The 23,318-nt window shown below is 43.2% G+C and overlaps 1 protein-coding gene across 4 annotated transcripts in view; it reads right to left on the bottom strand.

Annotated features, from left to right (window-relative positions):
* Positions 1–23,318, bottom strand: part of kcnn3 (potassium intermediate/small conductance calcium-activated channel, subfamily N, member 3) — a 44,131-nt gene that overhangs the window by 5,169 nt on the left and 15,644 nt on the right. For 3 of the 4 annotated variants that reach the window (XM_035629710.2, XM_035629711.2, XM_035629708.2), the window contains 5 exons: positions 16,434–16,730; positions 15,159–15,280; positions 12,738–12,879; positions 6,994–7,104; positions 142–269 (listed from right to left, as the gene is read on the bottom strand). In XM_035629710.2, coding sequence (XP_035485603.1) covers positions 142–269; positions 6,994–7,104; positions 12,738–12,879; positions 15,159–15,280; positions 16,434–16,730 — 800 coding nt within the window. The remainder of the gene's footprint in view (positions 1–141; positions 270–6,993; positions 7,105–12,737; positions 12,880–15,158; positions 15,281–16,433; positions 16,731–23,318) is intronic. The other variant, XM_035629712.2, reaches the window with a different exon arrangement.

The following is a 23,318-nucleotide window of genomic DNA, read 5'->3' as shown; positions in this document are numbered from 1 at the left end:
GATAGAAAGTACAGCTGATTTCAAAGCCTTTCAACAGCTCAGCAGCACTGCTGTGTGCAAGTACAATTGGATTTGTGTGTGTGTGTGTGTGTGAGAGTGTATGTGTGTGTGTGCATGTGGGGGGGGGGGGGTGTTGCTCACTGATGTATAGCCTGGAGGAACTTCCGCTGGTGTTTGCGGACCCTGGAGTGGTCAATCTTCTTCATCAGCTTGGTGTGTTTGTAGATGAGCCAGGTCTCCCTCAGCACGTTAGCTGCCGCATTCTTTATCTGCTCCCAGACGATAGAAACACAAACACACATATTGTTAGCAACAAGTAGCCGTTGGCAACCAAAGCAGGCAACAGGTTTGCATCCATTCCCAGTTCTCTTTCACTTTCCCCCTCCATTCTCTCCCTGCAAAATGAAAACAGAGCTAAAAACATCTTTCTTTTCTTAAAGGCTGCCCTCATTCTCTCTGTCTCTCCACACACATCGGCCTGCTTGCCAACGCTTTTCAGGAGTGCGCAAACAACTCCCTCCTTAGGGAGATTTGGCAATGAGAACCAACAGGAGTGTGTCCCTCACACACACACACACAAACACACTCACACACTCTCTCTCTTGGTCTGTCTTTATGCGACATTATATTTTAGACCAGCGCAAATGGTCCACATTATCTTGGCTAGGGGAAAGGAATTCAGCATAATACTATAGTGGTTCATTAAAAGCAGTGATTAAAACTATTTAATTATGACAACAACTGAAAGAAACAATAGGGGAATGAGTCACTGCTCTTGAACAACCTGCCAAAGGCAAACCTGAACCTTGCAGAAGAGACATATTAGAGAAATAGCCTATGTAATGGTGCTCACGTATGGAAACTGTCGAAAGCCATCAGAGTCAACAGCAGGATGGTCATTTATCTCCATTTTACCGGTCATAAACAGGCTTCAGAGGCTTTTAGTTTGTATCATCTGAAGGTGAGATTGCTGTGATTTAATAAAATACGGATTGCAAATGTCAGTATAGGCTTCAGGTCGATTTCTGTGGACAAAGATCAGGACTCACATTACATTAACTCACGTCTAGATCTTCTCCTGTATGTTTCATGTGCTATATACAGTATCTCCATAGGTTGCTACGCAATTACAACATTGGGGTTTTGACACCCAGCGCAAAAGGCGCGGGTGGACACCCTAGAGAAGGGAGCGAGAATCTCAAAGGACATAAATTGAATGAGAGACTTCAAAGAGATGCTGAGCACTGAACAAAGAACAATTATACCCCCGTCTGAGGAGCACAAAAGACCCCAGCAGCCTGGCTAATCAGCACCCATCCACCGCAGTCAACGACTGCTCACACGCGTACACACCTACACATGCGCACACGCAGACATACACACACGCACTTTTGGCTACAGATGTAGAGAGTAGGAGGATCTGGGCCTTGCAGATGTTTTTTCAATGACGGAGGAAGTCAAAGCAAAAAGAGCCAATCTGTAGATAACGTATTAGACCCCTCCAGGAGCTTGACTCACTAAGTCCCCATGTTACCAGTCAATCTTAATTACAGTTTGCATCAGAGTTATAGATTCTTACCTTCATACAGCTTGTTTACAGATAATACATTTAAATATAGTATGTAAATATCATGCAAATAAGCCCAACAAAATAAAAAATGCTCAGGGCCATGACAAATGTACAACTGTACATCTAGGGATTCAGTTAGTAAACCGTGTTATCCCATGTCCCTCAGTGTGTATCAACAGGATTACAGATCTCCCGTCAGTGTAGCAAAGACAGAAACTGACAGAGCAGCATAGAACCTTAAGAGGCATCACAAGCATGTTGTCAGTGGGCCCAGGGCACTGATGTCAACGTCCCTGGAAATTTCTTGACGGTAGTGGTGCATTTTAACATAAAACTCAACATCACAACTGCAGTTGTGAGTTAATTTGTCTGCATTATGTTATGCATTGATTGAAACCAGTTCCTCTAGTTGTAATCACAGGCCAGGTTACTGCAGAGCACATTTAATAGCCCGCATATCTGCGGGCCTGTTGGTAAATTGATATGTCAAATCCTATTTAACAGTTGATTAATCACTGCAGGGTGAGTGAAACGTGATGAATGATGGCACCTCGTGCATGGCTCTCAGTGGACATTTTCAAGCAAACTTCCAGGGGGGAGCCTGTAACACTGCTTCAGGACATTCAATTAGATGATGCCAAAGCTTCATTTAAATCTGTGAAAATGCCTCGTGTGCAAATAACAGGGACAGATAATAACCCTAACCCCACTCTATATTTTTCTTCCTGTCTCCTCCTGGGAGTTCACGTGGAAACTGAGACAATGACGGCAACTCCATTAGCAAGTATAAAAGACTCAACATGAACCGCTAAGAATACTCGGTGAGAAACCAAATGACAGCAGCAGCAGCCATTCCTGGACCATATGGCCTGCGCTTGGGTGACAATGTTGGGGCCATATGGCCGGTTTGGGTCATAGACTTGTTTGGCTGCTCCCCTACATGGCGAACCTTATGGTAGGTACATGTGAATTCTCTTACAGCAAGGGGTTTCCACACCTCAGCATGTTGGACTATTAATGACATGTTGTGGAATACAAATCAATCAGTACTCATATGCTGAACTTATATCAATATGTTACCTTCACCTTCAAAAAAAAGAAAAACTAATGGTGGTTGATGAGGCTGGGAAATGGAAAAAATAAACTGATTGTTTTTTAATTTTTTTGTAGGGATGGAAGTATTATTTCTTACATTAGCTGAAGCACCTGACCCTTCCCACCCAGGAGTGCCTTAATGACCTGTGTATGCAAATAGTAATTATCATCTGTGGTGCTAGAGAGACAATTGTGTTTTGTAGAAGAGCCGAGAGAATAAAACAAACAGGCCAATTACCTTGGCAACAACCTCTCACCTCATTCATGTGCCACGGCGTCACGTGGCCTTAGCTGCTCTGACCTTCCCCAGGCATGATGACACATGAAGACACATACACACCGTACACACACCGTACATTTAAATTTTTGCCATTTTCGTTAATTTCCAACGTCTTTAAGTTGAATGATGTGTGATATGTGCCTCTTTGTTTTTTTCCCATATGTGTGTATGAGGATTCTACTGCAAACAAAATCTACCTCTGGGTACTAATAAAGTAACTTGAACTTGAACTTGAACTTGTACACACACAATACACACACCGCACACACAGAGAAGAATATCATCCTAACATCTAAAGCGGAAGCTGAGGGTTGTACACTTGAGAATCAAACAAGTCAATGAGGCTTTTTTAAAAATAAGAATGTCTCCACCAAGAAGGATCCATCTGGGCCGCGTGTGAATTAAAAGGCTGTCAGAAGAGGAGTTATTTTTACAGTGTGGCATGAAAGCTAGCTATAAGAAGAAATCTTCGGTGGTTAGATTGCTCCCATTTGGCTGCTGGTGTAAACATTGGAAGGCATTGCAGCACCTCCTCCTTGGCCAGAGCGCAGAGTGCGCTCTGAATATTCAGAGAGGGTGAAGCTGTGAATATGCCACAGGGGACATCTGATAATGCTCTGAATTAACTAATGGTCCAATGTGGAAGAGAACACACCCAGAGTGCAAATTCATAGAAAGATTTTTTAAACTCTTGCAACCCAATTTAAAAAATCTGGAAAACCTCCCTGTTAACACAGCCAATAGGTTTATTGCGTCGATGCCCGGGTATTTAATTGACACCGTAGTCTGCTGCACTCCACTCCCCGGACTTGGGGCCTACAGAAAGTGCGTCCTGCTTTTTTCAGCGTTGAGAGCGCTCTGTGAATGTCCGGCGTGACATTCTGACCAGATGGAATTTCCAGCAGGGCTCTGAATTAACCAACACTTCAGCATGAAAGCAACTGTGAACTGCAAACGCGAGTGTCAGCCTTTTAAACACAACTTCAACACTCCGCATCAAGATGACAAGCCGCGGCGTCCAACCTGAGCACTTACACCTCACACACATGATTCGACTCAGGGATGTTAAGTGTTATTTAATTAACAGCCGTGTTAATCCTATCAAATAGCGGGGAACGCTTCGGTGTACACTACACGAGCATTAACCCTGTGTGCGCTGAACTTTGAATGATGTCTTGAAAGCACACCGTCCTCCTTCATTAGGCGCGCACCACACAAAGACTTCAACTTCTGTTTTGTCGGGTGTGTCTGAAAATCTGATCTGAGGATGACTTAAATGATGTAAAGTGAAAATATACTATTGATGTGTCAGACTGGCAAAATCACTGCAAAGATTTTGACTAAAACTGATCAGTGAGATACACAGCCTCAGCTTGTTCGCAGATTCATTGGTCAAGCTCTGCACTACATCAACACCTAATGCTTTTTAAGATAAAGATAAAGACACTGACATCAAGCAGACATTACCAGAAACACAGTCCACTGGTTAACAGCTTCACTGATTGCCATTTCATTGACATTCTTGTTAATCCTTCAAAGGGAAGGAAACACATTTCACTGACGTAGTAACGAAGTGTGTGTGTGTGTGTGTGTGATGATGGAGTCTATCGTTGAATTATTCATCACAAAGCCTTGAGTGATTGTACCCTCTTGTTACGATGTTATGGCAGAGAATGGCCCCAGCCATGTAAATCAATGTGCATACAACAGCTTCAATCATTGGTCTCTCAGTAATAGAGGGCAGGAGACAATTACCACTGCATAAACCACAGATCCTTTAAAGGAAATGTCAGCAAGCAGCATGCTGGATTTTGCTGAATGAGGCTGCTGAATGGCACCTCCCTCACTTGATGCCTTCTTTGTTAAGACTGACTGAATGGATTGGGTCATTAAATTAACCAAAGAATTGATGGTATGAACTTTTATCTCTGTTCAAGGGCTTGTATCATATGAAGATAATCTGTTTCATCTATATACAGTATATATTTAAGGCAATTGCAATGACTCCAAGTAATTTTTTTTTTTTCTATTTACAAACTTGACGATACGAGAATTTCTAGAATTTCAGTGATTCCCAACCCGGGTTGGTACACGCAGTGCAGTTACAAAGGAAATGGAAAGATTGTGAGGTAGCTCAGCTAATTTAAAATGCATGTTTCCAAATGTGTGTTCAACAGCACAATACAGATGCTACAAGTTAGTGTGAGGGACTTCTTTAGGGATATTTACGGTCACAATATCCATTTACGACAACTGCACCTGGTAGATTGGGTCTTTTTTTCTTTTGAGAGGGAAAAATGTGATTTTGGTCTGCTGCTATAATTTGGGCATCTCTTTGCACCATTATGGTGATATCCACCTACAAATAGGTTTGGCTGTATTCCAGAGGTTTTCTGCACAACTGCACAACAAATCATGAAAAATGCTTTAAAGATCATCTTTTTGGTTTTCTTCAGTATCAGAGTAATCACAGTGATAGCTGTCTGTACATCCACCTGTACACTTCAAACAGGAACTGTTAATAGCGAAAAATCAACACACTCAGTTTTTCAAAATGTAAAACATATATATATATATACTGTAGGCTAAATAGTCTCAAGTAGCCCACAGTTCAACTCACTGAATCCTTGGCAACATTAACTTTTTGTGATGAAAGATAAAATCTGTTCATTATTCACAAGTGAAGAATGTCAGACTCATATTGAACATACAGCGTGTACAGAATGACGAGGCCTAGAATGAAGAAAAGAAAAACTTCTCCTGATTGAAACTTAATAATCATTCTTCTTCTGCCATAACTGGATACATTTTGGGCTGAAACCTGAACAATATTTTTGGGGCAATCCAACTAAGTAGTCGCTGCGATATTTTAGTCTCGACTGACAGACTGACATTGCCTTGCTTAACAAATTTAAAGCAGACAAAGCCTAAAAAAATAAACATCATACGTAAAAAAAAAAATACTGAATCCAGTTTAAAATCCTTTGACTTGGGGGTACATTTTGGGAGCCGCTGCTTTAGATGGCCAACTGGACTTGAGATTGAAGTAATGCACATGCAAATTCTCACGTGCACACACACGCGGTCACACACACGCACGTGCACGCACACACACGCACGCACGCACACACACACACACACACACACACACACACACACACACACACACACACACACACACACACACACACACACACACACACACACAGATGAAAGGTGTTAAATGTCTTGTGAAAACAAACTCTGGCTGACCCGGCCAGAGTTTGCAGGAAGATAAGGTGACTGCTTGGCCCCAACAGCGACAAAGTGATTTGGGTCCTCTATCGATATTTTATCCACACTGAAATTATTGATCACCCCGCCCCATTCAGTCACCCAGATACCCTGCTGCCATAATGTACCCTACATATTTGATATGGGAGCTATTTTTAAAACTTGGGTCTTTCAACTATATGAAAAATTGAAAAGGACCGGAGGAGGGAGGGAGTGAGAGATGGAGGAAAGGAGGCAGCCGGGAAAGGACAGGGCACAGGAGGAAGGAGGTGATGAATAGAAAGAGAGAGTTAGATGAAGGGATTTACTGCAAAAGAGACAAAAGTCAAAGGGGATGGGAGGGTGGAGGGATGGCCAAGTGTGAGAAAAAAAGGTCGGAGATTGGTTGAAAGAGAGAGACGGCAAATGAGGGAGCTGAACAGAGGCAGCGAGAAAGAGATGACCTTTTTCTGCCTTCACTCACTCAAATAACATGGCGCTCTGTGACAACAATCCAGGGTGGTAGCGTGATGCAGTAGTTGGGGAGAGTGAAGAAGGGTCAGTGAAAGGACAAACTGTTGGGGTGAGCTCTCAAACACCTTGTCTTCAACCCAAAAGAAATCCTAAACTACAGTGCACTTTACTACTGTACTTTTACAAATGACAGTTATTTTTGAGCCCCAATCATGGAGCATCGAGAGAATGTGCGCTTCAAATCATTCAGTAGTTCCGCCTCATTTCTGAAAACATCATGACATATTCATTAATACCACCGACACCACACAAGCATACACACCCTCTTGGTGAGTTGCGTATCCATCATGAAGTTGTGTACGTGTTTCTCGGCCTTGGTCAGCTCCAGCTTCCTGGCTACCACGGCAACCACCAGAGCCGTGCAGCCAGCACCCTGAGAAAGGGAGGAGGTGGAGGAGGAGGAGGAGAAAACAGAGCACTGAGTCAGTCAGTACAGAGGAGGAAGGGGTAAATCGGTGGCTTTTGGCCGTGGAATTAGCCCAGATGATTGAACGGAGCGAGGACAAATATGAGGAAGGGAGCTGCACGACAGAAGGAGAAGTGAAAGGGAGAGAGGAGAGGATTAGGAAGGATAGCTCTGTTCCAGATCCACATTTCCTCATGTTGAAAGGCGAGCCAAGTCTATTTTCACTTCAAATCCATCTGGTGCGAGATCCCTTTTAAACCGCAGCTAAATGTGTCTGAAAAATATTCCCCATACAGATATGAAAACACATCAAAGATTGACCACACCCTAATTTCATTTAATTAGATGCTGTCAATCTGAATAACATGGTGTCAGTCTTCTCCTGTCACTGGAGATTCAAGGTTTGCAGGAAGTGTTAATGTCTAAAACACAGCGGTTTGTCTGTATTCCAGCTTGACCCACAAGAGACATTCTGCAAATCCATGAGGGAGAGAGTGACAGCAGTCTCCCATCCAGAAAGACACGCTTGAGAGGAGAAGCGGAGCAGGACTACGGCGAGGAAGGCAGACCTAATTAACTTTCAGATTAGGCACTGTTTTCAACGGGGCTGTGGAGTGCTCACAGGTTCCTCTGACGGGGCAGGAGGGAGGAAAAGATACAGAGAGCGAAGAGCTATGAGTAAATATAAATGGGAAAGGAAGGAAACATGACAGGTGGGATGAATGCAGGAGTCGAGGGGGTGTGCATGGAACTGGAGGAGAAAAAGACGGAGAAGAAGCCAATGCTAATGAGGTCACATATATCTGATAAGTAACGAATTAAGATTAAGCGTGTTTAATGAAAATGTACAAGTTCCCTTCCTTCCTGCTTGTGAGTTTGTGCAGTGGGAGAGCAAGAGAGAGAGAGAGAGAGAGAGAGAGAGAGAGAGAGAGAGAGAGACATAGTGAGTTAGAAAGCGAGGACGAGGGAGCACACCACAGTTTGAAGCGCGCAAGAAATAGCCGAGGCTTCATCGTGCACACTCTCGAACGATAAGACAGGTTTTTCCCAAAATAACTTTGGCCGGGTTCAGTAAAACGTAACACACAAACAGGCATTAGTGCCCTCGTCTATACACTATATCTACTCTATTTGTGTTTATTCAAAAACCATGAATAAATCATGGTGAGAGCCCACGGAAAACCCCTGGAGCCTTCGTACATATCGGTGCTTTAGGGAAAAGAGCCCTCCACAAATTCCTCCAGCACAGTATGTACGAGTGCAGTGCCGTACCCAGCTGCGTGCATGTGTCTGCGTGCGTATTCAAAATAGTCCTCCTCGGTCAAAAACAGTGGGGGGCAGATTGGATTGTCAACGCGGGGTTTGTGTATATGTGCATGCATGTGCTAGTGAGCGTGTGCACGTGTTTGTGCGTGTGTGTGTATGAGAGTTTGTTTGTGTATACGCCTGCATCCATTTGATTCCAGCAGGGCTCCCTGTGCAATCTTCACAGAGTGACAAGGCTGATGATGGCTGTGCTGTTGTGATTTGCCCCGTACGCCCGGGTGTTTCCCTTGCTCCCTCCATTACAGCACAGCCATCTACCTAGCTGTCAGAGGAGAGGGAATCACCAGTCTGTGGCACAGTGTAACATCCACACTCTCCAGGGAAAAATTTTGCGATTCAAAAAATAAGCACAGTGGAAAATAGTTTCCCCAAACAGGTCAGTAGGAAGACGGAGACGAGGCGGACGAGGGAGGAAGATGTTCAATGTAGAAAATAACAATAAGTGAGCACAAAACAAGCATTTAAGAGGCAGCAAGGGCACAAAGGGCCTCACTGCATCTGTTTCACCTGACGACTGATCCAGAACAACAGTTTACCAACAAGATGTAGGAAATGGAAGACGGAACAATGAACACACATTCATTTGCTGACAATTTACTTGAACCCCCAGATTTAGCAGTAGCGTAGGCAGACATGAGGACATTTTCATTGTTTAGTAATTTGCAGCATTTATCAACAGTTCTAACACCACATAAGTAGAAATATTTTGTATTAATATAACAATGAAAGGTTTTTGTACTGCTTATATAAACTATAAAGGGGGAGTTAAAGTTAGGTGTTCATAACAACGTGCATGAGTCAAGATAGAAGTATGAAAGTTCACACGTGCACACGAATGAATTGTGTTATCTGACGTCTGATGGAAATCAGAAAACAAACATCTTTTGCGTTATCAAAGTACAATGAAGAGCATATTTCAACATTTCTCTGTACTCTCCCCGACCAACATCCGTCTACCCACATAGGCGGATGAAAGCACACACATAAACACACTGACACCTTGCACACCCCCAAGTAGCCTCGGGGCAGTGGTATATTCCAACACTATTGGCCTTCATGTGTTGTCATAGTAACACGGGCGAGAATTTCTCCTATGGAAACTCATTAAAATAATATTCAACCAAGAAAATAAATGATATCCTATTCTTTGCCCTGAACCCGTCGATCCTGCACCGCCCCACCTCCATTGTTAAATCTTCTAGTCACTTCACTTCCACACTGTTTTCCCACGAGCTGCTGCGTCTTTTCCCCCTCACGCTGGAGCCTCACCTTTCTCTTTCTACCTGCATCCTCGCTGCTTCTCTGATGATCAGCGAAAATAAACCACTCTGAACACGCTGAACAGAGTGTAGCGAAAGTGTGTTTGTGTGTGTGTGACAGGAGAGGAGAGTGTGTGGGGGAGGTATACTAAGAGTGTGTGTCAAGTTCTGTGTCACTGTTGTGTGGAGGATGCAGTCTGTAGCTTGCAGTGGGCTTGGGACGACCATGTATCCACCCCCTGTTTTGTGTCTCTGTGTGTGTGTGTTAACTTCACAGTAAGCATTGTACTCTAAACACTAAAACACTGATTGGATGATTCACCCAACAAATGGACTTCTGTGTGTGTCTGTGTGACAGTGTGTGTTTATTCACACATATACAGTTGCACAATTAAGAAAAGGTGAGCTGGCTAATGCAGAGACAGACACAGTGACTATAAAAGAATACACGTGTACACGTTTTTTTGGGAAAGTGTAAGCAACTAGTGAGAAATATAATTTTCAAAACAAAAAGAATTCCCTCTCATGTTTTCTCTTGAACCATCAACCAGTAGTTATTTAATGGCTTCCTACCGGCTTTAGTATTCAGCCATGTTGGGTGCTGCTTAACAAAACACACAACGTCAACATTTAAGTGTGCAAATATACTATATATGATTGCAGCACTGATAGTATTGATAATAAGATATTATTATGGCTATATCATGTGCTGTTGTGCTATGAAAAGCACCATTGTGTACTACATTATTATTAATTATAACATACTGCTTGACCAAACATGGCTTAATCATAATATAGTTATTGATCAGTTTACTGTGTAATTATGCATGACTTAATTAAAACTGTCACTCTTAAAGTAGGGACACATGCAGTAAATATGAATAGGCTATCCTGCTACATTTCCATTTATTTCATGTGCATGGATGCAAAACAGAATTTGCAGACTAGAGGAGGGAATACTTGAGTATTTGAGTCAAGCCCATTCAAAAGCCTGCTTTCAAATGTGTCTCCTCACACCAATCTTAACAATACTGCAACACATATTATATTTATATCAAGACTTTAATTTTGAACAGAATGTGACGTGGAATGAGGAGTCTATTAACTTGTGTAGGTTGTTTCCCACCACAGGGGGGCTTTTCACAGCAGAGGAGCTTATTACGGCACAACATATGCTATATGTATGCTACGCTATTTTCTTGGTGAAACTAAAGAATTCAGAAGCTCTGCTTGATGATTTCATGATCTCAGCTGTATTGCCTTTGCTTTTCATTCATGTTAAAAGCTAAACAATGAGTCAAAGGTTGTAAGCAACAAAACAAAATACGTAAACCAAAATGGCATTCTTCTAGCCATTTTGTATTTAATGATATTACATTATAGATGTCATATCCAGGCTATCCCTTCTTCTGGAATGGAATACATTCTCATTAACACATTGAGTAGGTGGTGCTTTGCTCAATGCATTACACAAGTCTGTTGATCAGAATATAATTAATTATTATGTAATTTGGTGAAAACCTGCAGCCTCCCGAACTCAGGGGGGGACACCCACTCTGCAGTGATTTTCAAGCTGTACACTTCTCTTCTGTTACTCACTGTGCTCTCCCCTTTGTAACATAACGCAGGTGGCACACTGTGTCCTGTGAGAAAAGTATTCCCAGTTAACAGGTTATTCTTGAGGTTTTTTTTTTTCTGTCACGAGATGCCAGACTTATTAGCACATTTTAGATTTTAGTATTACGTTGACATTTAGCCGTAGAGGTGAAAAGAGACTAATTGCATCCAATCATTCATAACAGTGTGTGAAAGTGAGGTGATAGCACTGATAAAGATGAGTAACATCTGCATTCACATCATTTAAGCTGTTTTCAGACATGAAATCCAGAAAATGTCCGCAAGTTGGGACCGGATTTTTTTGCCATTCACATATGAAGACCGCAGCAGGAGATTGTCAAGTCGGACACATTCACAACAGCAGGAGGATTTACGGAACATTCAGTGGCAGTAATTCCACTGCAGAAAGCATTGGTTATGATTAAAGTCCCCAACACACCTACTAGCTCGCTCTGACTTTCCGGAGATTTTATTGCTGCTAAGTGTGCTGGAAAGAAAAGTTCCAAAAAATGTCCAGAGCACAATTTGCAAAAATTTGAGTTGAATTGACCAATATGAGTATCTGTACCTCCGCAAAGGAGATTATGAGATTCACTCAGTTTGTCTGATTGTTTGTCTGTTTGTAGGAGTACTGAAAAAGTTATGGACGAGTTTGCATGAAAATGTTATCAAAGATAGGTCTCGTCGATGGTAACAAGTGATTAAGTTAATCTAAGGATTCTTTCCCATTGTGAGGGGGATTGCTCAGCCTTGGCGGAGGTCTGCCTTTGTTAAAGACTTGTGGTTATTCTATTAAAGAAAAGGAGGCTGTGAAGTAAAAGATTAAGACAGACAGAATGACAAAACAAAAACAACTAATGAGACAAAGTTTGAGGAGGGAGAACACCTGTGAAGTGAAGCAAACAGTAGCGTAGTAGCAGTCGGCAGCCTAATCGCTAATACAAACAGATAACGGGGAGATGGAAACAGATACATGGCCTCGGGGAAGGAGGGATGGACAGAGAGGAAAAAGAGAGATAGAGGGATACATATAGAAGGGACAGAATGAGAGAAGGAGACAGGGAAACTGAGAGTGGGAGGACATGGCACAGTGAAAGGTGGGACTTTCATTATGCAATGACAAAGGGATAATATGCATGCACACCCGCGCGCACGCACACACAAAAATCACTAATTTGCGCTTGTTTGCACACCTACACACACACAAAACACACAGGCGCAGACTAATTCAGAGAGGATTGCCCAAATTACGCAAATGGCTGAATTTCTCTCACGAATGACAGCATGCTCTCTAATCTGCTGACCTTTGAATGAGGCGAGGACAGCTCCGAGGGGAGGGAGAGTGACAGGGAGAGAAAGAAAGAGAAAGAGAGGACAGATGGGGAGAAATGTACTGACCATGATTCCTGTGAGTAGACAGACTCCTTTGCCACAGTAGGTGTGAGGAACCATGTCTCCGTAGCCGATGGACAAGAAGGTGATGGAGATAAGCCACATGGCTCCCAGGAAGTTACTGGTCACATCCTGGGCATCATGATACCTAAAAGCAAACACCATGCAGGTTCAGAGGATGGAGTCATTCAATAGTAAAAGATATAAATAATAATAATAATAATAATAATAATAATAATCTATAAAAAACATAACTGGCCCACTAGTTCCGTGTCCAAATGTGGGTGTCAAACCTCAAACACGCACCCTGCAGTCTTACCTGACACAGAACACAATGTATCACTGCAACTCTTGCCTCCATCATTCTGCCCTACGCACCACACGGTTACCATAGCAACCAAACCTGGTGCAGATTGGAGGACAAAGTTGTTTTCTCGAAAATCTATTCAACATAGAAATGTATTTGAGCCTTCAGTGTTAGTTCTAGATAATACATTTACTATGAGCTCTTTATTTGCACGCCTGGGGGCACATGTTCTCTAAATTCTCATATTCGCACCTTGTTTGAAGCAATCTAATTGAATTTTATGTGGGGTTTTTTCCTTCGTTAATTTGGTTAGGGGTTAGGAGAGGAAATGCCAATTAAAGTGTCATGTGGACAAAACAACAACTTCCCAGCAGCAGGGTAATGATGCATTTAATCAAGCTTATTAGCCGACTGACATCGTCCAATAGTTCATTATCATTACCTTCATTATCACCACAAGCTTTTAAAGAGATGGTCACTTTTATTGCACACGAGTTTAGTTACATAACTGTGTATGTAGCCTTAAAATATGATAATTTGATTCACAGTTTGCAATTGTATTCTTCCGTCACAGAGAGACAAATCTGTCAGTTCACATTTTTAAGCATCAGCCTGCTGGAAATGTTCGGAAAAAACACGAGTCTGTCAAGCCATAGGTTTTGGTTATTTTCCCCTTGTTCCTCGTTCCTTCTGTTTGCCTCCTCAGTTTGATGTCTGAAGCGGATCATGTCCACCTTGTTGTTCTCCAGCCAAATCAACTGCACGGTTCACCATTCACTCTATTCATGATGCCAGGATATATAACCTGGGTCGTATCTGCAGTCTTCGCCGGATTGTTCCATCCACGAGTGTGGTCTTTTGAGGGCAGCTTGATGGAGCAGTTCCATCTGCTTTACATGTGTTACCTCACATCCGTACCCATGCTCGTCCCTTTGCTCCAGGGATCCAAAACTGCAATTTCCAGCTGTCATGCAGTGGCTGGCTCGATCTCCATTTTTTCCCTGCTTCGATCCAGGTTCAGAGGACCAGTTCTGCTCTGCCACCGTCGCCAATCTCAACTCGGTGCCGTCATTTTCCCTGAAAGCCCCCCCCCCCCCCCCCCCCCCCAGTCTGTGTTCTGCCTTTGTACAAATCACAACAGAACCATCTGGCCAACATGGACCCAGCAGACACAACTCCTGAACCACATCTCCTCCATCAAGCTGCCGCTAGTCAAAGATCAAGGCACATTATGTCACATTATGGTCTGGGCAGAGGTGGTGTATTAACTCAGTCACTAGCCTCAGTTCCATATGAATTATTTTTTTCTATTATGAGGTTGTTTTTTTTATCAATCCCAATTATTTGGATCAAGAAATGTGGCAAGTTATCTTGTGGATTTCAAGACGTTGGTTGCAGATAAAGAATTCAATGAGGAGGCTATAAGTGTCTGTTAAAGGTTTGGGTGTGAAACGGGAAGATCGACTAGGGATGAACCGGCTAACCTAAACTCTCTTGTTTCCGTTTCAGGTTGGCTAATCACTTGCATGATGCCAGCAGCTTTTCATGTTATTGCTCTGCTGAAGTTACATGAAACTGCTGATCTTGTGAACACGGATTAACTCTGGATATTGTTTGTGACAGGTCTCCAGTTGTCTCTCCCAAGTTTAGAAAGCTTTTCTCCAGGCAGTAAGAGCCACAGACAAATAACAGACACAACCAGCAACTGGAGTTCATATTCTCCAAGGACTGGATATACATACAACTCCTTGACCAGCGCAGCTATAGGTAAGTCACCGTTTGAAGCATTCCTGGCTTATCAACCTCCTCTGTTTCCTCTTCTTGCTGTGCCCTCTTTGCCATGGCCAAATTTCATTCGAGGGACACCTGCTCAGCTCTCTTTTATTCCATGGAAACCAAAACCAAAGAGTACCTCATGGACAAACACAGGATCGTGGCACCCAGCTACGAACGAATGTCGGAAAATTTGGCCATCCTCTAATGACGCTGCCTTAAAGGCTGAATCCAAGAAGCTTTCCCCTCACTATATTTGACCCTTTTTCTTTGAAAAGATTATAAACCCCTAAGTAGTCAAGTTAAATGTACCCAGTTCAAACACACACACAGGCTTGTTTACTGACCTCTCACACACTCGTACAGTCCAGGCAGCGATGATCCACAGAGAGATGCTGAAGACCAGCAGCACCGTCCCGGGGCAGATAGTCATGAGGGTTTTCATTACAAACCGTGTGTTAAAATGCACCTGAAGAACAAACACACACACAAACACACACACACACACACACACACACACACACACACACACACACACTCAGTAAAGCAGAGCTGAAAGATGCCATTGTAATCTAATGTCATTGTAATGAGGTCAGTAGTTCATAACTGTAAATCCTCCTGTAAATCCTCCTCTTGTACACTGTTTCCCACACACATAATGTTTTACTTATTAGTCTTCCGAGCAGCTGTTAAAAGCCACCACTCCCTTGAATCTCTGCTGTAATTTGAGTTAAGATCACGAATCGACCTCTGACTCCGGTCAAGCTATAGAGTGTCTCTGAGCATTTGCCCCTTTTCAGTTTATATTTTTATCCGTGGCTCATTTGTCAATGAGTGAAAAGACCATCAACTCTGGTAAATGGATCATCTGCGAGCAACGGTTGAGACCTCGCAGGGAACAGGAGCTGATAAATAAGTTGTCATGTTGGAGCTGCACTTCAACAGTAGCTTCACCTCCTCTCTCCGTCACTCTAGCCTGAAGGTCAGAATAGTGTCATCGCAGATACACTCGCAAACTGTTAAATTACTCATCTAAAATCGACTCTATCTCTCCCACTGTCCTCCAGTCAACCTGCTCGTAGTTTGCATATTTCCAACATGCGCCACATCGCCACCGCTTGATTTTAGAGTAATGTTGATAATATGAAGTCATTACAAACCTGGTACCAATCATTTATCGCCTGGTTTGTACATGTTTTTCTGCACTCAGAAAGCAATCTCATTCTAGTCCCTTATTTTTATGCCCCATTTGAGCCGTATGCAATATCTTGTTCCCATTTCACGCCTCGATCTAATATTGCTTTGTGAAAGATCCACCATAGCTTACAACTAAGTCATTATTGACGATGATGACAAAAGGAGAGGAATGGGATTTGAAGTGGTAGATGAAAAGAAACAGGGTTACTGGAAGGACGGACTGGAAGGAAGGACTTGAGATATTTGACGAGATAGAAAGCGGGGATGAAAGGGACAACACGGACATAGATTTAATTCAGAAGGGAGAGCTCTTGACCTTAAAACCTTTACAACTCCCTCTGCAATTGATTGCAAAATGATTGACAGCCACACTCTTGAATGCAAACTGCGCCGACATACACCTGCAAGCACAAAACCCTTCTGACCTTATTTAGGGCACCTATACTCCTGGAGGAGGCGTCGGTGAAGAGTTTACTGTGCAGAAGCATGACTCTGGCAATGAGGTAGAGGCGCAGGAACATGGGCACGCTCAGCACCATGTCCAGGTCGGCCTCGGCCTGCGACGGTGCATACGAGAAGGCCAGCCGCGCCCGCCACTGAAACTTGAAGTCCCCGGGCACCGGATGCACCGCAGACACCAGCAGCTCCAGCGCAATCAGCAGGACCCTTTCCATTGTCATGGCGATGCGCCAGTCGTCTGCTCCATTGTCGATGACAAACAGCTGCGGGGACAGGAAGGACACGAGGAGAGTAAAGAAAGGAGTTACACTTGTTTTAATCGTCATGATCCTCTGCTGGCCCAGTCCAGCCATCAGCTGACTGATCTGACCCAGAAGCTATTTGGAATAAATGTCTCTTTCCTGAGATATAAAACACCATCCATCTAATCAGTGATCCATTCAGCCTCCGTACAATGCTTGGGTCATTTTCATCTAATTACAACTCTCGTCTTACCAAAATTAAATCAAAGATGTTTTGTAAGTTGAAGCTTTAAAGTAAAGGTTATCACAATCACAATATTTGTCTACCAAAGACCACTACGTGGGTATTTCTGTCTGTCTCATGAGCACATGCCTAACATTTTTATTCTAATTGCAGTTTTGCCTCCCTGCATGTTGACGTTCGGTGTTCATAATTGCTATGGTTACTCTTGATATTGTCACCAAAGCCGCTGTTATAAGGAAGTGGTAAGAGCCGGTTTCATTACAGTGGCCCTCCTCCAGACTGCGCTGACAGGAACTAGGGGTTGGGGGAGTAAGGTGGCGGTGGTGGGGAGGTGGGGTTGGTGAGGGGGAGAGAAGGTGGTGGAAAAAGATGGATGGAGTGCAGAGGAAATGAAGAGATAAAGATAGGAACGAGGAACTATTGGGCAAAGGCGGACACGGCAAAGAAAAGAAAGTTTCCAGCACTGTAAACTTTTTCTAAAGTCCGCAAACCAAACCTCAGGCTTCACATGAATCAAGAAATAATTCCTTTCTGTAACTGCACAATTGATTTGAATTGTAAACAGGTTGTAATCTTGCAATGTAGCAAAAGCATCTTTCCAAAATAAATTAAAAATAAAATAAAATAAAATGAAAGGATGCAAAATTCAGGACTCAGCAATGAACAAAAATGCCATGACAGAGAAAGGAGTTACTCCCCTGCTGTAAATCAGGAAAGTTTAACCAGATTCTGTGCTGCCTGCAGTAATAGCCAGTGTTAACCACACGATTCATCTCAAGGGCTTTCGTCCCAAACCAACATTTATTTAGGGAAACAAAACAAATACAGTAACAGGTCAGCCGTCAGAACAAGCAGACGTCGTGGTCAAATGGTCGCTGACATGATGAAGGTGGACCGAAGCTCTGTCACTTTTTCAACCACCTATGGATTTACAACCTGCGTCTTCATCATTATCCGTATCTGGCTCAGCAGGGTGGATGTTGTTTTCCTTGTTCTGCTGTTGTAACATGTGTGCACACATGTAACCAACATGTGTGCACACATGAAGCCTACGCACATGCCTCAGTCATTGTGCTATCATTTGAACCAAGGGTCAAACGCTAGCAGTATTCTTCAGTGATTTGTGTGTGTGTGTGTGTGTGTGTGTGCGTGTGTGCCCTGTACTTGTGTGTATTTGTGTATGCCTGAGTGAGTTTGAGAGAGTGTGCAGACCCAACCTCATCATGGTGACTGTTGCCAAGGCGACAACATCAAAGAGCAGCCAAGCTTAATTAGGATCCCCAGTGAGAGAGAGAGAGAGAGAGAGAGAGAGAGAGAGAGAGAGAGAGAGAGAGAGAGAGAGAGAGAGAGAGAGAGAGAGAGAGGGGTGGAGTCAAAACTGGAGAAACACAGTTATAGACGAGCCAAGAAATAAAAAGAAGATGCAGGAAAAAGACAGAGGTGTGTGACAGCGAATGAAGAGGTACAGAGAGGAAAGAAAGGTCCTCTAAGACACACAATGTTCTTTGCAGAGACTTGCAAATTTTGTGTGTGTGTGTGTGTGTGTGTGTGTTTGTGTGTGTTCTCACATTTTACAGACAACAGTATGTCACATTACGGGGACTCCCCTCTCATTTGAGGACAAGCAAAAGCTGGTAAACCACTGAAATTGAGGCCTTCTCCAGGTTAATTTAAGGTTTCGATGAGAGTTAGACGTGTATGGGCACCAAACTTCATGTATATACATTCACACTTTCAGGACATTGCTTAACAAAACAAACAAATTTAACACTCTATGCATGTGTGTGTGTGTGTGTGTGTGTGTGTGTGCGTGTGTGTTAGAGCGAGTGGCTCCATCAGCCCCATCTCTGTCTGTCTTCCTCTGCCCACCTCTCTGTTTTTTCCTCCTTTTAACATCTCCTGCTCTCCTTCCCTTTCTCTCTGAATGACATCTCTTCAAATCAAAACGGATGTGATCCAGTTTCTTGCCGCTGGAGGAAATGAGCGCCTCTCCCGTCTTCCCGCCTCCCCGCCCCTGCTGTCCTCCCTCATGCTCGGTCTTTTCCTGGCTAAATCGCCATGAGGAAGGGATAAATAATTAAATTCCATTAGGAAAGTAATCTGTCAATGGGAGTGAGTGAGTGCCACTGCCCCTACATGACCAGGACAGAAGGAGGGAGTGAGGGAGGGCGAGGAGGAGGAGGAGGAAGTGGAGGGGTTTGTTGGTAAGAGGAAAAACTGGTAGGGATTGTCTGGGTATATATATGTGTGTATGTGTGTGTGAGTAGGGTGAGAGAGAGAGAGAGAGAGAGAGAGAGAGAGAGAGAGAGAGAGAGAGAGAGAGAGAGAGAGAGAGAGAGAGAGAGAGAGAGAGGGAGAGGGAGAGACAGAGACAGAGAGAGAGAGAGATACTGTCAACTCAAGAACGGGGAAATCAAGACGGAAGGTCAGGGAACAGAATGACGAAGCTTTATAAAATTGGACATGAAGAACAAGCCCACAGCAAAAGTGAACAGGATCATGGGAAAAAAAATGTGTCTTCTGTTGTTTTCTTTATTTTAACACAACGTGGCATCACAGGGCAGAGGGCAGGGGACACAGAAGGGGAACAGAAAACGGACAGGACAGAAGGAGGCCAGAGTCGGAGGAGCGGGCCAGCTGGAGACAAACAGGGACAAAAGGAGAAATGTGTGAAAATGACAGCATCACAGATCGGCTGAGGTCTCTTCACGGGTGTAAGTGTGAGGTTTGAGAGGACACTCTCAACCTGTTCCAGGAGTTTGTCACCCCTCCACCCTTCCTCCTCTGGCAACCCGGCCTCAACCCCTTCCAGTCCCAGCGGCTGTTGTGGCCTTGTAATCGCGTTAAGTCCCTGATTGCAGATGTCTCTCATCACGGAACCAGACGCAGCACTGGCCAGACTCTGTCAGGCGAACAAGCGAGACACGCAGAGAAATTCTGTCCACATGCACACACACACATATCCAGGCAGCCTTGTCAAATGCGGCACAGACACTGAAAAGAGGCAGATGGAGGCAAATCAGCCTCAAGTCGACAATACCCATGTGAAGGAAAAAGACAAAACGTCAGTATGGGACGGAGACGGCCCGTAATCGCTGAAGGAGATGAAGACAGAGCGAACACTGAGAAGCGCGCACACATACTTTTACACACATAATCACACCTATGGGAAAATGTCTGGGTCCTAGAGCATGGAAATCTGTGGAACGGGCAGAAAATAACTGGGGCGAGCCAAACACACACGCACACACACACAGATTCACACACTCATGTAAATACGTGAATATGCAGAGGATAACACACTCTTCTTGCAGCTCTGAGGGAACAGCAAATGTTTCTGCACAGCCGAGACAGGAAAAGATGTGGAGAGGGTGTCATGGAAGTGAAAAGAAAGTGTTGAAGAGTGCGAGAGTGGAGGAAAGGTTCACGGTTGTGGTTTGTGCATGAGTGATGTTTGCGACTAGACAGTCTAAAAACAGCAACAGTGCGAGAACAAACAGAGGATTCCACCAGTGGTTCCCTACCAGGGATTACCCTCGTTCAGTGCATATATAAATAGAGACAAACTGTTACTAAAAATGGCCAGAGGCTATGGAGGACAGAAATAGCAAGTGGGAAATTTACATTTCTTGGAAATAAATGGGTCTTTTTCATTTCCACAGTCTCGGGAGGATGCAGTTGTTTACGTCACTGTCCTTATAATTCCTGGGGTGGTTGTACATTATGCAGAATTTGCAGAGCATAACATCAAATGTCCATCCATGGACTACACATATCAGGGCCGCAGGTTCACTTTAAAGAGAAGAAGACAATTCTTTGTTGCTCACTTTATTTGCCTAATGCCATCTGTGTTTGAGTGGCAGTGAGTGCCAAGCCCGTTTCTTCTTTATCAATGGACTTGATTCTAAAAATCCACCAAAAGTAACTGAATAACACAGTTCACTAATGCTTAAAGTGCACTAATGGACTGGAGAAATATCCCTTTCTCTCACTCCCTCAGAGTGTCTATTTGATTCATTTCAACAACAATTCAATTTTGTTTTCAACGTGTGGATTTCTTGCCAGATTATAAGCTAAAACGAAATCCTTTAGTTTCAGAGTACTTTGTTTCTTCCAGGTATGTAAAAGTTTCTGTGTGTGCATATGTGTGAGGGAAAGATGAGGACACTGGCAAATTAGTGAGTCATGTAACGGACCAGAACTTCAAATACTTGAAAATGCACAGACGTCCCTGGAACACATTCACTTCTGAAAGAGTGGATAAGCAAACATTTAGCATGGTTCTGGCTCGATGAATCATTTATCCTTCTGATTAGCCAAAGAGCCACTTGGGGATTGTGATTCATGACAACAACTCTTTCTGGGGTAAATTATTCATCATTGACTGACCAATGATATTTCAATCTCAATGTTTCAATTTCTGGCTCTTGGGCGCAATGTTAACTCAGACTAATGGTGTGTGGTTGCAAAGATTGGCTCGTCAGTCACGGCATTCTCAAAATGTCTTCTGAGTTCATGGTGGTGATAAAAATCTTTCCTCAAATTCTGAAAGTGGAGTTTGTATGAAACGCAGTTACCAAACAATCTCGATAGAACCTTTAAAAAGACATAGAAAACAATCCGTGATTTAAGAAAACAACATACATTGCGTATTGTACAGTAAATGTTTGCCATTTACAATGGAATCTGTCATTGTCATCGCTATTGTCCAGCTCTCTAACGCGGTCACTTTCTCTTTTCCATTCCTTCGTTTCCTGGGAAAATGTTCTCTTTGGTTTCTTCACTTAATCTGCAGTGATGCCCATACTGAGAATACAGAGCTATCGCTTTTTCTTATAGCTAGCTGCTAACCTCTGCTCTGGGTGTTGGTGTGTGACTTATGCTGTAATGCACGTGTCAAGTGTTCATGCACGGTACACCAGAGTAACATATACCAGGTGTTCCAGGAGCACTGTGGCCCTAACAGAGATGGCATTCTCACTATTATAAGTTCATCAAAAATGATTTTGAAGCCGTAATTTTGATGTTAAAAAAAACAAAAACAGGTACAACAGGAGAAGGGTGAATAGGTGAGAAGTTGAAGTATCAAGGGACGAGAGGAATCAGGAAGAAAAGGATGTGAAACTGCGAGCAACACAATTGAATTGAGGCTCAGTGGAGGAGAAGGGGGACAGGTCAAATCTGATAATGACGGAGAAGCAGGTGAGGAAAGAAAGAAAAAAGAAAAAAAAAGAGAAGCACGCTGATGATGGTAAACAAAAAGTACTGTGAGATAAAAAACACGAGCGCAGAGAGAAATGGAGATCAAGGAAAGAGGGAGAGAGAAAGGTGGTATAAATGCCAGCTAAACCCGATAACATCATTCTGATGTGCAGCGGCTCAGCAGCTACAACCTTCTGCACAAATGTATGTGTGTGTGTGTGCGTTGTGTGTGTGTGTGTGTAATATCCTGTTACATGCTGGGCAAAATCCTCCAGCAGAGTGTATCATAATCTGCGAATGAGATCTTTATTGAACAATGCCTTTCATTTTGCACCGCATTACATCTCATGACCCGCGCAAGTGTGTGTGCGTGTGTGTTTGTGTGTTTTAATGTTTTAACCATCCAACGATAAAAAGCAGAGACAAACTGGCACTTCTCATGCTGATCTTATATATAAGCAAATAGGGTTGGCGCCAGTGGGCAGATACTGAATAATAAAATGAACATGTAATGAAACATGTATGGTTTCAGGTGTAGCCTGCATACATACAAAGCAGTTTTACATGCATGAACAAAACTATGTAAGACTCGGAGATGCGGCACACTGTCACTGCACTCAGCTGTTACAGCATGTGACAAACACAAATTATTATCTTTACTTTTTATGTAGGGTTAAAAAAAACATACAACATGTAGTTGTATGTTTCAAGTCAACCGTTCAAGTCTAGCTGGTATTATTTCAAGTTTGAACAGTCAGGCTAACTGTTACCACTGCTTTCTGTCTTCAAGCAAAGTTAGGCCAAACACATCCTTACTCTAGATCCACAAAAATCCACAAAATCAACATTTCATTAATTTTACTGATTTGGTTCACTCTCATCTCGTCAGTATTGTTTTCATCATCAGCAGCAGCAGCAGCAGCAGGCAACTGCTAATAGTGATAAAAGGTCTGAAAGCGGATTGTATCCTGCCTGCCCAGCACCAAACAGCAGAGTTAGTGACCAGCTGGTGAACATGGTGTAGCATTAAGGAGCCAGATATTTCCCTGAGGAGGTTAAAAAAAAGGAAAAAAACTAAAAGGAGAGAGCATATTAGACTTTCATTCACCAGGTGGCTGTTTCTATTCATTAACAATAATAACAATAATGCTGGTTCAAACAAC

The sequence above is a fragment of the Scophthalmus maximus genome, chromosome 1 (genome assembly GCF_022379125.1).
Source record: "Scophthalmus maximus strain ysfricsl-2021 chromosome 1, ASM2237912v1, whole genome shotgun sequence".
Classification (NCBI taxonomy): domain Eukaryota; kingdom Metazoa; phylum Chordata; class Actinopteri; order Pleuronectiformes; family Scophthalmidae; genus Scophthalmus; species Scophthalmus maximus.
The sequence above is the reverse complement of the archived record's forward strand: the minus strand, read 5'-3'. Positions and strand labels throughout refer to the sequence as shown.